The sequence below is a fragment of the Talpa europaea genome, assembly GCF_964194135.1.
Source record: "Talpa europaea genome assembly, chromosome: 9".
In the NCBI taxonomy this organism is placed as follows: domain Eukaryota; kingdom Metazoa; phylum Chordata; class Mammalia; order Eulipotyphla; family Talpidae; genus Talpa; species Talpa europaea.
In genome coordinates, this window is record NC_140076.1 from 41736085 (window position 1) to 41751048 (window position 14964).

The 14964-nt window shown below is 33.9% G+C and overlaps 1 protein-coding gene across 1 annotated transcript in view; it reads left to right on the forward strand.

Moving 5' to 3' along the window:
* SYDE2 (synapse defective Rho GTPase homolog 2) overlaps nucleotides 1–14964 on the forward strand; it is a gene marked incomplete at its 3' end in the record, with an annotated part of 40325 nt that overhangs the window by 12294 nt on the left and 13067 nt on the right. Inside the window, exons 3-4 of the mRNA XM_084243053.1 lie at nucleotides 4499–5601; nucleotides 8956–9082. Of these exons, the coding sequence (XP_084099179.1) occupies nucleotides 4499–5601; nucleotides 8956–9082 (1230 nt within the window). The remainder of the gene's footprint in view (nucleotides 1–4498; nucleotides 5602–8955; nucleotides 9083–14964) is intronic.

Here is a 14964-nt window from a genome sequence, read left to right on the forward strand (position 1 = left end):
GCACCATGTGGGCAGCTCCCTGGCCGGGGTTGGAACTCATGCTGCAGTGGCTGTGGATAGCTTCATAGGTTGCGTTTTAACCCCTTATGCCACCAGAGAGGCCCAGTGTTACATTTTTAAAAGAAAAAAGCCAATTACAAAAGAGTGTGCATTATATGATGTTACTTTTGAAAGAAACACTTAAACACTATACTGGAAATGTTGAATTTTTTCTTCCCTGGGTTTTAGGATTGAAAGTCTTTAAAATTTGTATGTGTGTTTTTCTAATTGTAGACTGATTTTTTCAGAGTGTGTGTTTCCTTTGTAATCTGATGGGAGAGAAACAAATACTACATAAATTAGTAGTTTGGAATGCAGGTTGTGGTCAGGGTGGAGTGATAGGGAAGGCTTGTAGGAATGTGGCAGATAGTGGTGGGTGTGGAATGGGGTTGAAAAGACAAGAGGAAGAAGATAAGAGCAAAGTTAGAAAGCCAGTATCTATAAAGTGATAGACACTTTGATTTAAATTGTTGTCTTCAAACTTTAGTATTATGTTTGTGACAAATTGTGAACCTGGAAAGACTGACACTTTTTTAAACTCCAAAACTTAAAAGTATAGGACTGCCATTTATTGCCTCCTTTTTGAATGTCATTTTTCTCTTAAATATAGTGTTAAGATATAATAAGCACAATCCTAAATTGACTAAAGGAATTATCTAGACAGTTTATGTTTTTTTTTATATATATTTATCTATATATACATGTTAGTTTGATCAGGCAGGTTACTTAAAGTGATATGATTTCTTCAGTAATATTGGCAGAAAGTTGTATAGAAGTACACACAGAGAATGGTTGAATTTTATTTTATTTTTTTAAAGATTTATTTATTTATGCATACAAGAGCTGGGGTATAGGCCGGCAATGCAGGGGGTGAGAAGATTCACCAGAGACAGAGCAGGGAATAGAACAGGCAGATCGATGGAAATACACTGCTGAGAGGAGCAGCGGGAGAGTCAGGAGAGGTCTGCTGCACCATGTGGGTTGCTCCCTGGCCAGCTGGGGGATGGAACTTGTGCTGCAGAGGCTTCATTTGCCTCATAGTGCGGTGCTTAACCTCTTGCGCTACCAGGTTTGCCCCGAGAATGGTTGAATTTTAAAATAATTTTTGATCAAAAAATAGAAAAGCTTAAATTTAATATGAATGACAATTTTTAAATCATTCTAACATACTTAGTGATTTGTTTTTGGCTTATTAACTCCAAGTGTATATCTTTTGCGTAGTTGTAATCATAGTGAGCAATTTTTGTTTTTTTTGTTTTCTCTTGGTATCTTCATCTTCTATTGCTTCATGTAAGTTAATGTTATTATTTCCCAATCTTTATAGTCTTTAATTGGGGTGCCCTAATCTATTTAACTCGTACCTAGAGTTGGGTGTTAATAGACTGTTTCCACTACATTGTAGTGATCTTCATCAGAATCTGTTTTGCTTCATTAGGATCAATTATTAATATCATTACTGCCTCTTTATGGCTGGGAACTATTATAGGTAATTCCTATGTTGTATTTCCTAAAAGGTTTACCAATTTATAGGCAACTAACAACTGGCTGTTTGGTTAATTAATTTATTCAGTAAACACTGATATTCTGCTCTGTGCCAGTTGCTGTTCAATGTGCAGAAAGCCGATAGTTTGATTCTGGCTAATTTTCCTTGATTCTAGCCTAGTTCATATGTTTATGTTTGAAGATTTTTATTTTGTGCTTTCCCCATATAGCTAGTGTATCATTTAATATAAATTAATTTAAATTTATATTAATATAAATTGATTAATATAAATTGTGGCTTAGTATTACGTGATTATTGAATTGGGTAATATTTTAGCTCTTGGAGCTTATAAAAACAAAGCATTTTTGTTTTAAGAAATTCAGTCTTGTTTGCAAAAGTTGCTAGCATTCACAGTATCTAATTTTATAATTAGCTAAGGATTTTAGTAGGAAATATTTATTTCATAATGTATTAAAAAAAGTAAGAATGTTAGATTAACTCTTTAATAATCTAGTAAATCTAGAGCAACTTAATATAGATTTTTTAGACCATGACAAAATAGATTGTAGGCTAAAACATTCTAGTTACTATAGAATGGTTTAGACCAGTAAGTTAGTAGACTTGCACTACAATTTGTAGTACAAGGGAATGCTTTGTCTACTGTATCAAACTCTCTATTTCTTATTAGTAGCTTACCAGAAAAACCCACAGGCATACTTAAAATAGTCTGTTTTCAAGAAAGAAACTACTTCTTTGTCTTCAAGACACATAAAGAGGTTGGAGGGAGAACATTATGTTAATACTTTAAAGAGATGTTATTTAATCTATTGATATTTGAAATAATATTCTCATTTTAATTGTGAAATGTAGTATTATATAGAGTAGTCTCTGAATTAGGGTCATTAGGGATCTTTATAAGGAATAGTTAAAATTTAAAAACTCACTTAAATTTTAAATAATTGCGGTAATACTAGGTTGGTTTTCATTAATTGTAGTAGCATTTGTTTATGACATTATAGAGGTTTTATTTTATTTATTTTTTTAAAGGTTTTTTTTTTTTTTTTTTTTTTTTTTTTTAATTTATACAAGTGCTGGGTACAGTCAGAGGCGTGGGAGGGTGAGAGAATTCACCAGAGCCAGAGGGGAGAGCAGAGCAGGCAGACTGACGAAGTACACTGCTGAAGGGACCAGCGGGCGGCAGGAGAGGTCTGGGCTCCAAGTGGGACCCTCCTCCGTTGGCCCGGGAGCAGCCAGGGATCGAACCAGCGCTACAGAGGCTGTAGGCAGCTTCACAACCCAGCACTCAACTGCTGCGCCACCAGGGAGACCCACATTATAGAGGATTTAGGTGCACAGACTTGCGTATCAACATCTGTGTGTGTATACTACATACACACATATGCTTATCACCAAAGTATAGTTTCCTTTCATAATAATAAAACTGACCCTTTACCCAGTTTGTCCACCACTCTTTCCTAGGTTGTTTCTTCACAGGAACAATTTAAATTTATATAACGTTAGATTTTAGAAGATATTTGCATTTTGCTTTGTTAGTTTGAAACTTACTAGATACAGGTTTAAATTTCATTTTATGTTTTCTAAAATTAATTAAAATTAATTTATTTTATATATTTTTAAAAACTGGAGTAGGGAAAGCTTAAGATTAAATAGAATACTTAAACTTCTAATAACATGAGAAAAGGTCTTTAAAAAGCAATTTAATGTATATATGGGTAGAAAACTTTTTAAAGGGTTGAAGGACTGACTGAAAGCCTAGTATATAGGATCATAGGTTCTAAGCCCATGCTGAGGTTGAATCCTGCTTCTAACACCTACCAGCTATGTGATCTTAGACAAACTAGACATGTCTGTGCATGAAATTTCTTATCTGGAGAATGAGTGCTAATAGCATATTAATTTATAGGGTTATTATAAGAATTAAATGAGGGTCTGTGCATAATACACATTGAATTAATTTTTCATACTTTGTCAAGCTCAATAAAGTTGGCTGTTGTTATTTTTAATAATTAAATGTTAATTAAATAATAATAAAATACTTTTAAAATCATTTTCACCACAGTTTTTACAATAGTTAATTCCTTGGTAGTATGATTTAAGTTCTTATTTACTTTATTCATAGTTTTGTATTTAAAAATTTTTTTGTTATAAGCCTGAATAAAAATGACATTTAGGAAAAAACCATATTTGTATATTGAGAAAAATTTGAAAAGATTTTAATATACTCCTTATGAAAACTGAAAATTGTAAAAAAATTTCTGTACTGTTTAATATATTGAAATTTCAAGAGAAGAAGAAAGAAAATGTCTTACAATTTTGAAAATTATTTTTTTAGATTTATGATATTCAACAGTCAATTATTCAATTGACTAGATTTCATTCTGTATATCTTTGGTGATATAGTCTAACAGGATTTGAGAATAAGGAAAGACTTTTATCTGTCAAGATTATAAACTTTTTTTAATTCTTGTTTAAGGTTTTTTTAAACCAGCATTGCTGTTATAAAATTTAGTTTTAGGAGAACTATAAATATAGAGGAACATTCTTATGGGATTTCATCTAAACCTATTAAAATAGGAAAGATGTTAAATATTGTATAATATATTAAACATTGAATAGGAAGCCTTCCTAGTTTCTTCTGATATCCACTGTTTATACTTATAAAATAACACTCACTGAAGTATACTATAGTAAGAAAGATATAACATGAAACCTGTATTATCTTTCCTCCAAACTTTCAGAATTGAAAAATAATTGGAAGGGAGATGCTTCTTTTCATTGTAAATTGATTCTGCTTGAATGTGGTAATGATTGGCCTAAACTTATAAATACATCTCTCCATTGAGATGACAAGAGAGGAATTCTGTCCATGTGAGAGCCTAATTAGTTTATGGTTTGTAAAGTAGGAATACATGGAGATATCAAAACATATCACCTAATGTCTTTTTTTTTTTAAAGGTCCTGGGATCCTAGCTGCTACAAATAAAAATGAATTGGGACTTATAGAACCATCTTCTCCAAGCCCTAGCCCTGTGAAAAAAGGCAGTTCAATTAACTGGTCTTTCCCGGATAAAATAAAATCTCCACGAACTGTGAGGAAACTTTCCATGAAAATGAAAAGGTTGCCAGAACTTAGCCGAAAACTGAGTGTTAAAGGAACTATGAATTATGTAAATAGTCCAGATAATACTCCTTCCTTATCTAAATGTAACTGTCAAGAAATTCATCATACAGTTATTCTACCTTCTGGGAACACAACCACGGCTGCTAAGAGGAATGTTATAAGTCGGTACCATCTTGATACCAGTGTATCTTCTCAGCACAGCTTCCAGAAGAAAACTTCTGTGGGTTCTAAATATTCCTGCAAAGGTGGTTACCTCAGTGATGGAGATTCACCTGAACTTATAGCTAAATCTAGCAAACATGGACCTGAAAACAAATTTGGAAAAGGAAAAGAAATAATTCCAAATAGTTGTAGCAAGAATGAAATAGACATTGATGCTTTTAGACATTATAGTTTTTCTGATCAGCCTAAGTGTTCACAGTACATATCTGGGCTTATGAGTGTGCATTTCTATGGTGCTGAAGACTTAAAACCACCCCGAATAGATTCAAAAGATGTATTTTGTGCAATTCAAGTAGACTCAGTAAACAAAGCAAGAACAGCTTTGCTCACATGCCGGACAACATTTTTAGACATGGATCACACTTTCAACATAGAAATTGAAAATGCACAGCATTTAAAATTAGTAGTATTCAGCTGGGAACCCACTCCAAGGAAAAATCGAGTGTGTTGTCATGGAACTGTTGTTCTGCCCACCTTATTCAGAGTGACAAAGACACATCAGCTGGCTGTCAAACTTGAACCTCGAGGTCTTATTTATGTGAAAGTCACTCTTCTGGAACAGTGGGAGAATTCTCTTCATGGACTAGATATAAATCGAGAACCTGTAATATTTGGTGTTGATATTAGAAAAGTTGTAGAGAAAGAAAATATAGGATTGATGGTGCCACTCCTAATACAGAAATGTATTATGGAAATTGAAAAGAGAGGCTGTCAGGTATTATTTCACTGTGTTTCTCTACTACCTCTATCACTCTATCTTAATTGGCCTAAATTTATAATAAGTCTTAGGGGAAGGAATTCAAAGAAAGGTAAAAAAAAATCTAAAATCTAATTTCTTATTCCTATTCTTTATTTTTATTGCATTACTCTTTAGGGTTTGACTCGTACCTTATCCTGTGTTGTCAGCAATTAAAAGCATGCTGGATGGATACTCAGTTTATGTTGTGATGCAGAGCTTTCGCGGCCTTCTACTTAAATATCAAGATTGCTTTACGGTGACATTCCTGGGAAAAGCCAGAGCTGATAACATAGGCAGAGAATCATTCATTTAAGGAATATTTCAGCCTTTTTTGACATTCCTATGGTAGAAAAGTTCCAACAGTAGACCTTACAATATTACTTTACTCCTATCCTGCCTCCCACTCTTTGGAAAGCTTGCTTTTACCCATTTCTTAACTTTGAGATAGCATGGAGGGTGAGAGAGGTTCTAATGAGAACCCATATTCTCTTTTCCTTTTAAATATTAAAGAAGGTAAAAGCAGCCCATTAAAACAAACAAAAACTAGATGTTCTTTGTAACAAGAGAGGTAAATGTTATGCAGTTATTAAGTCTTAATCTTTCTTTATTTTCATTAATACATGTATACACTGACAGTGAGAAACAGTATATCTCTAAGGATATTATTCTGATGTGCAAGTAATTGTTGATAGTCATTTTTGCAACACAAATTAAATCTAAAAATCATTATTATGTCCTGAGGTATTTTTGCTTTAGTGTTAGTTATTAGAATTAATTAAAACCATCAAGGATGGATGAATATCACAAAATCTGAAATGTGATTTATGTGTAGAAATGAATTTGAAATAACTTGAATTTAACATAGAAACTGTTGTAACAGCATTAGTTAGTTGAGTTTTGTAAGAAATTTGGATTCTGGTTTCGTCTCTATTATTAACTATGTGATGTTGGGCAACTCAGTCTTTATGGATCTGGTTTGCTTATAACTATTGAAAAAGATGCAGCAGCTTCCTGAAGCTGAAAGTTTGGACATCTGGGCTTTTGAAACCATTTCCGAGATATATATTTCTATTAAGCCTAGTTTATATTGTGTCTGTGATAATGAGGCCTTTATTTTCCAGTTCAACTTTTAGTACAATTAATTTTTTAAGGGTCTGTTTTTTTCCTCCATATTTTTTTCAGGCAGTGTGTAGAGAGATCAGCGATTAGCTAGTCTTTGAAGCTAATTATTAAACAGAAATTTTTATAATTGAACATTAAAATAATTAGCTCAAATAACACTGTTTATATAGTCTGTTTGCTGAAATATTTTAGAAAGAACAGGTTATAAGGCTGTTGTGACTTATTTTGAATGCCAAGAAAACATTTTTAGGCTTGTCTTTCTTTTTTTTTTTTTACAAAATTTATTTTTTTATTATTATTTTTGATATTAATTTTTAAAATTTTTTACATCATTGTTCATTTTTAAACAATATTTGCTTCCTCCCACCCCCTAGGCTTTTATTTCTATACTTGAAGTTTAGAAAGGTTTATTTAAATAAAGAATTATTGCCTGTTAACTAAAAAGTAAATTTTACAGTTGTACATTTGGAACTATACTTTCAAGATCTTTTTTGTTTTGTCTCTTTTGCTTCCCCTGCACCTCCCCTCTGAACCACATTCACACAGAAAGAGACTTCTCCCTGCCTGCATTTTACAGACTAGCATGCTACTTAAATTTTGTTTACCTTGTTAGTAATTATTTTTGTTTTTTCATCATGGAAATTAAGTTTTGATAGTGACACAAAATTAGTTTGTGGAATGGGCCTTTGCATTTTCCAAATGCTTTGAAGGCAACTGCTGCTTCCAGTAGGGAAAATTACCTTAGAAATTGTTCTCCTGGCCCTTCCAGTACAATTCTATCTTTGATCGAGGCATCAGGCATGTCCAGTAAGGGTTTAGTTAAGAAGTCTGCCTCTAACATTAGAATTATATCCTCAAATATATTTTCCTTGAAATATCAATATCTGTTTTGATCTTCCTTCCTTTGTTTACCTTTTAGAGAAATATATTTCTAATTTCAGCTTCGGGGAATAATAACATGTTCATTAATTTATTACTATTGAGATAGTACTTTCTTTAAATTGTTTTAGGTTCCTCGCCTTCTTGAGTTCAAGGGGATATGTCCTTATTATGGGATTTTGTGACACTTAAGTGTGCTTATACCAGAGGGGCTCTATTTGTTGGTTTCTTCTAATATGGTGGCATTTTCTTTGATCTGTTTAATATTTTAGTTTCATTTTCTGGATCATATTTAGTTTTGCCATGTCTTTCTTGAGATGATATAACCAGTATAGCACATGCTATTCTTTTTTTTTTTTTTTTTTTTTTATAGAGGCATGTTTTTATTTATTTATTTATTTATTTGCTAGCTTGTTTTGTTTATACATGCACTGGGTACAGTCAGAAGTGCGGGAGGGTGAGAGAATTCACCAGAGCCAGAGCGGGGAGCAGAACAGGCAGAAGGACCGAAGCACACTGCTGAGGGGAGCAGCGGGTGGCAGAAGTCTGCGCACCATGTGGGACCCTCCTCCGGTGGCCGGGGAGCAGCCGGGGATTGAACCGGCGCCGCCGAGGCCGCGGGCAGCTTCGCAACCCAGCGCTCAACCGCTGCGCCACCGGGGAGGCCCATCACATGCTGTTCTTAATGTGAATGTGCCATAAATGTGGATAAGAGTAGGAAAATTTGAATTTTCTTCTCATTATATGCCTTGGTTTCCCATATTATGTTCATCTTTTGAATATAGTAGTGCCTTGCAGTATCTTCTCTTCGAAATAGTTGTAGGTTGTTTACTGTCTAAGAGACAGTAAAAATAATTGATGACTTATCATCTCAACTACTGCAGATAACATTTCCCTGTATTTGTTATTGACATTTTTCCATATTGAGATGTACCTTCTATATTCTTTTGTTATTGCTCAGGTGAGTTTACTGTCATAAGTAAACCTGAAAGCTTCATGTGTGTACTCCTTCTTCTGAATCATTTATAGCGTTTTAAAGTGGTCCTAGTTCAAATCCTTTGAGAGCTTCCTTGTTTTTACCTTATTTTTATATTAAAATAATTTCTTTATCCATAATTTTCCTTCATCCAAGGCAATTCAGCTCCCTAAATGGGTCTTTGATGTAAAAGAATAGGTAACAACCATTTATTTTCCTTAATTTTCTTTCAAAAAACTGATTGATTAATACATATCTTTTCTCTTTACAGATACCATGTGACTTATACATACTATACTATTATATATTCTCTTTATCAGATTATCATAATGTGGTTCTAATTTTATTTCCAGGTAGTAGGTCTGTACCGATTATGTGGTTCAGCAGCAGTCAAAAAAGAACTTCGAGAGGCTTTTGAGAGGGATAGCAAAGCTGTTGGTCTATGTGAAAACCAGTATCCAGATATAAATGTAATAACAGGTAATGCATGGATTTTATTTTATCTACTCATTTTGTAAAGACTACATCTGCAGAAAAGAGAGTTGAAATACTATTTGTATCCTAAACTTAATTTGGTCTTATTCAGAAGTTTTATTTCCCTTCTTTTACAAATACTACTGTGTTGTTTTTTGTAGGGAGGTACCAAGATATGGTCCCTGCTCCCAAATATTCAACACATTTTGGAGGGAAGTAAGACCTGCATTAAGTTGGTCATAGTAGTTAGCAGAAGAAAAAGAGTACATTTTCTTCATAGAGGCATAAGTAAAATGTCATCAGAGTTCAGCTTGAATTGAGTTTATGTAATGTTTAGGGCATTTACTGTCTGGTTAGAGAATTTAGATTTATTTACCAGGTAGAGGGGATCCTGCCTGCTAAACAGAGGCATAAAATCTTTAGAGATGGTCTCCAGCAATATTAATTAACAACTATATGTGATATATTGAAATTGAAAGGCACCAGAGGAAGGAAACCCAGTTAGGAAGCTTTGGCAATAGTCCCAGCCAAGAGACAATAAGAACTGAGGGAAGCATTTACCAGCAGAACTAAGAAGGAACAGATTTGAAAGGATATGAAGAAAAAAAGACCCAGACAAACAAAAAATTTCACTCTTAGTTTGTTTGGATTCCATTAGCAAAAATAAGAAGCTGAGCGAAGAGCTTTTCCTTTCGTCAAGAAATACAGAGGAAGATTATGAATTGGGTTTGTAGTCAAACTTGTATATTGAATTTGAAGTTCTAGGAGATACAAGTAGTTATATCAAAGTTGAAAATGATCATCTATAGCTAAGTAGAGGATGCAGCAGAATTTGAGCTGTCTTTAAGTTACCCAAGTGGAGGATGTAATCCAATATATAGCATTGAAATACACTTCTAATAGCCCTGAGAGATGTGCATGGAAAATGGCAACTTGGGGGTTATTGGCATGTAATTGTAATTAATGTCATGCAATTATTCATATAGTTTGAAAAGATAAGAACTTTGGGGGATCTCCAAACCTTGGAGGTAGCCAAAGAAAGAAGAAACACAGCTAAAGAGGTTGAGAGGGAAAGAGTCAGAAAGTTTGGAAAACAAGACACTAGAGTTTAAAGACAGTGTGATGCAGTATAGTCTGTGAGGAGATCATATGAGATGAGAACAGAAACAGAGCTTTCAATTTGGCCATTACTAGATTGTTCATAACTTACGGATTTTTACAGGGTTTTTATTCCATGTATGTTTTAATGGTTTTACTTTTTATTTACCAAAGTTGTTTAGCGTATGCTAAAGTAGGGAGAATACTATGACAAAACCCCTTTATTACTGGTTTTTGGGATAAGGATGGATAATTACATAGTGGAAATACCTCTTCTCTCTATCATTCTACAAAATCTTTTTATTATTTTATCTCTGAACTCTTTGTCTGTTTATAGAAAAGAAATTATAGCATTTACGTCATTGAACACAATATGAATTGAGCATACTTCAGTGCTTGTATTTGTTAATAGTAATTCTCCCTTATTTGCCCTCAAATTATAGTAAAATAAATAATCTTGAACTTGGATTAATTTAAAAATCCATTTATGTTAATGGTTGTTTAGTAAAGGATAATAGTACTTAAAATATATGTTTCATGAAATTATAAAGTTATCTTTTCTGGAAATCTTTTGGATTTTAATTTAATATAATTGCATTATAGGGCAAGTCTCTACCCTGCTACTTCCAGGGCATATTGAGTTTATTTGAACTAACAAGTCTTGCCTTGTCAAGGAGCAAATAATGAAATCTTTTTTTTTAATTATGCCTTGGAGGGTTGATAGTGTCTTTATTTGGCAGCTACAGAAATTGCATTTCCACTTTCTAATTGTAACTCAATTGTCCACTGAATGTTGCTATTTATTGCAGGTAGATTTACTGCAAAACTAATTCTTGTCATCTGAAATTGTTCTGCTTCTGAGAATTCGAATTCATTTCATTCTAAAGCTATAGTCTCCTTCAAATTTTTTTCATTCAGCTGTTTTTCACTTCACAAGTTATCTTTTAATTCATTTTTTCCCTGATCCGCTTCCTTCTGTAATAATTTCCTTCTCTAGTCATATATGATTTCACTGTTCATCATTTTAGCCATTTCCATTCAAATGTTCTGAATTTCCTTGCCCCATTGTCCTTCTATTCAACCTGTATAGCAAACATATACTATAGAATGCCATGATTATATTTAAGTTTAGACTGAGTTTTCAAACTAAGGGCTTAGTTTAGAGCATTTTTTAAATGAATATTGTCTATAATTACATTTTTGATGTCAGACATACTTCAGTATTTCTTTTTTTTTTATACATATAATAAATTTTATTGTTATATTCCCCATACAATTGCAGCCCCCCCATTCTGACCCCAATCCCTCCCCTCCCGCCCCCGCCCCCCTAAAAGTGTCTCTGGTTCATAGTTTTTTGTTGATTTTGATTTTCACTTTCTTATAGTTATTCATTTTCCTGGTCCCTTATTTAAGTTTTCTAGATTCCTGCTATGAGTGAGACCATCCGGTATTTTTCTTTTTCTTTTTGGCTTATTTCACTGAGCATGATCCCTTCCAGTGCCATCCATGTTGCTGCAAATTGCATGTGTTTATCTTTTTTGAATGCTGAGTAATATTCCACGGTGTATATGTACCACATCTTCTTGATCCAGTCATCTATTTTTGGGCATTTGGGCTGTTTCCAAAGCTTAGCTATTGTAAACAGTGCTGCTATAAACATAGGGGTGCAGGTGTTCTTTGGAATTGATGTTTCTGTGTCCTTTGGGTAAATACCTAGGAGTGGAATTGCTGGATCATATGGAAGCTCTATGTTTAGTAGGTCCAGAAATCTCCACACAGCTTTCCACAGTGGTTGGACCAGTTTGCACTCCCACCAACAGTGCAGAAGAGTTCCTTTTTCTCCACACCCTCGCCAGCATTTGTTGTTGCTAGTTTTTTTAATATGTGCCATTCTCACTGGTGTAAGATGGTATCTCATGGTAGTTTTGATTTGCATTTCCCTGATGGCAAGTGATGTTGAACATTTTTTCATATGCCTGTTGGCCATTTGCATTTCCTCTTCAGAGAAGTTTCTTTTTAGCTCTTCTGCCCATTTTTTGACTGGATTATTTTCTTTGTTGTTGTTGAATCTCATCAGCTCTTTGCAGATTTTTGTGATCAGTCCTTTATCATGAGTGTTGTGTGCAAAAATGTTCTCCCAGTTGGTGGGGTTTCTCTTTGTTTTTGTTATTGTCTCTTTTGCTGTGCAGAAGCTCTTTAATTTGATGTAGTCCCAGCTGTTTATCTTTGCCTTCACTATCACTGCTTTGGGTGATGTGTTTGTAAAGATGTCTTTGATGTGCAAATCACGTAGTGTTTCGCCTATATTTCCTTCTATATATTTTATGGTTTCAGGTCTTATGTCTAGTTCTTTAATCCATTTTGAGTTGATTTTTGTGTATGGTGTGAGGTAGTGGTCAAGCTTCATTCTTTTGCATGTAGCGACCCAGTTTTCCCAGCACCATTTATTGAACAAACTTTCTTTGCTCCAATGCATAGTCTTTGCTCCTTTGTCAAAGATTAGTTGACCATAAATCTGTGGGTTTATTTCTGGATTTTCTATTCGATTCCATTGGTCTGTATGTCTGTTCTTGTTCCAATACCATGCAGTTTTGATGATTATGGCTTTGTAGTATAGTTTGAAGTCTGGGAGTGTGATGCCTCCATTCCCTTCTTTTTTTTTCAGGAGAGCTTTGGCTATTCGGGGTTTTTTGTGATTCCATATGAATTTCATCAATAATTGTTCTATTTCTTTGAAGAATGACATTGAAATTTTGATTGGAATAGCATTGAATCTGTATATTGCTTTTGGAAGGATGGCCATTTTAATAATGTTTATTCTTCCAATCCACGAGCACGGGATGTCTCTCCATTTCTTTGTGTCTTCTTCTATTTCTTTTAACAGTGTTTTATAGTTTTCTTTGCATAGGTCCTTTACCTCTTTTGTTAGATTTATTCCCAAATATTTGATTTTTTTTGTTTCAATAACAAAAGGGATGGTTTTTTTGATTTCTTCTTCTTCAGATTTATTGTTTGTGTATAGGAAGGCTACTGACTTTTGCGTGTTGATTTTGTATCCTGCCACTTTACTGAACTGATTGATGAGTTGAATTAGCTTTTCTGTGGAGTTTTTGGGGTTCTCTATGTATAATATCATATCGTCTGCAAATAGTGATAGTTTGACTTCTTCTTTTCCTATTTGGATTCCTTGGATGTCTTTCTCTTGTCTTATTGCCCTGGCTAGGACTTCCAGTATTATATTGAAAAGCAGTGGTGAGAGTGGACATCCTTGTCTTGTTCCAGATCTTAATGGAATTGCTTTCAGCTTTTCACCATTGAGAATGATACTGGCTGTTGGCTTGTCATAGATGGCCTTTATGATGTTGAGGTATGTTCCTTGTATCCCAAGAATTTCAAGGGCTTTTATCATGAATGGGTGTTGCACTTTGTCGAAAGCTTTCTCAGCATCTATTGATATTATCATATGGTTTTTATATTTCTTTTTGTTGATGTGTTGGATAACGTTGATTGATTTTCGGATGTTAAACCATCCTTGTGCCCCTGGAATGAATCCTACTTGGTCGTGGTGGATTATCTTATGGAAACATTGTTGGATTCTGATGGCTAAAATTTTATTGAGGATTTTTGCATCAGTGTTCATTAGGGAGATTGGCCTGTAGTTTTCCTTTTTTGTGTTGTCCTTGTTCGGTTTTGGTATTAGTGTAATGTTGGCTTCATAGAACGTGTTTGGTATTGTCCCTTCCTTCTCAATTTTTTGGAAGAGTTTGTGAAGGATAGGCACTAATTCGTCTCTGAATGTTTGGTAGAATTCATTTGTAAATCCATCAGGTCCTGGGCTTTTGTTTTTGGGGAGGTTTTTGATTACCATTTCAATTTCGCTAATTGTAATTGGTCTGTTTAGGTGTTCTATTTCTTCTTTATCTAGCTTTGGGTGATTGTAGCGTTGTAGGAATTTGTCCATCTCCTCTAGATTGTTAAACTTGTTTCCATATAACTGTTCATAGTAGTTACTGATTATTCTTTTGATTTCTGCTGTGTCCGTTGTGATTTCTCCTCTTTCATTGATGATCCTGTTTATTTGTGCTTTCTCCCTTTTTTCCTTTGTGAGCCTGGCTAGGGGTTTGTCTATTTTATTGATTTTTTCAAAGAACCAGCTCTTGGTTTCATTGATCTTTTGGATTGTTTTTTTAGTTTCAATTTCATTTATTTCTGCTTTGGTTTTTATTATTTCTTTTCTTCTACTGGTTTTGGGGTTTTTTTGTTGTTCTTTTTCTAGATCTTTGAGCTTCGAGATTAGGTTGTTTCTTTGAGTTCTTTCTTGTTTCTTGATGTGAGCTTCTATTGCTATATATTTTCCTCTTATTACTGCTTTTGCTGCATCCCATACATTTAGGATATTGGTGTCCTCCTTGTCGTTCAGTTCAAAAAATTTTTTAATTTCTTCTTTGATCTCCTCATTAGTCCAGTGGTCTTCCAGTAGTGTGGTTTTTAATCTCCATGAGGTAGGAAAGTTCCTTGCCTTCTTTTTATGGTTTATTTCTAGTTTGATGCCTTCATGGTCAGAAAAGATGGTTGATATGATTTCAATCTTGGTGTATCTGTTGATGTTTGTCTTGTGCCCCAGTATGTGATCGATCCTGGAGAATGATCCGTGTGCACTTGAGAAAAATGTGTACTCCGATTTTTTGGGGTTTAGTGTTCTATAGATGTCTGTTAAGCCCAATTGCTCTAGGTCCTTATTTAGAGCTTTGGTTTCTTTACTTATTTTTTGTCTTGTTGATCTATCCATT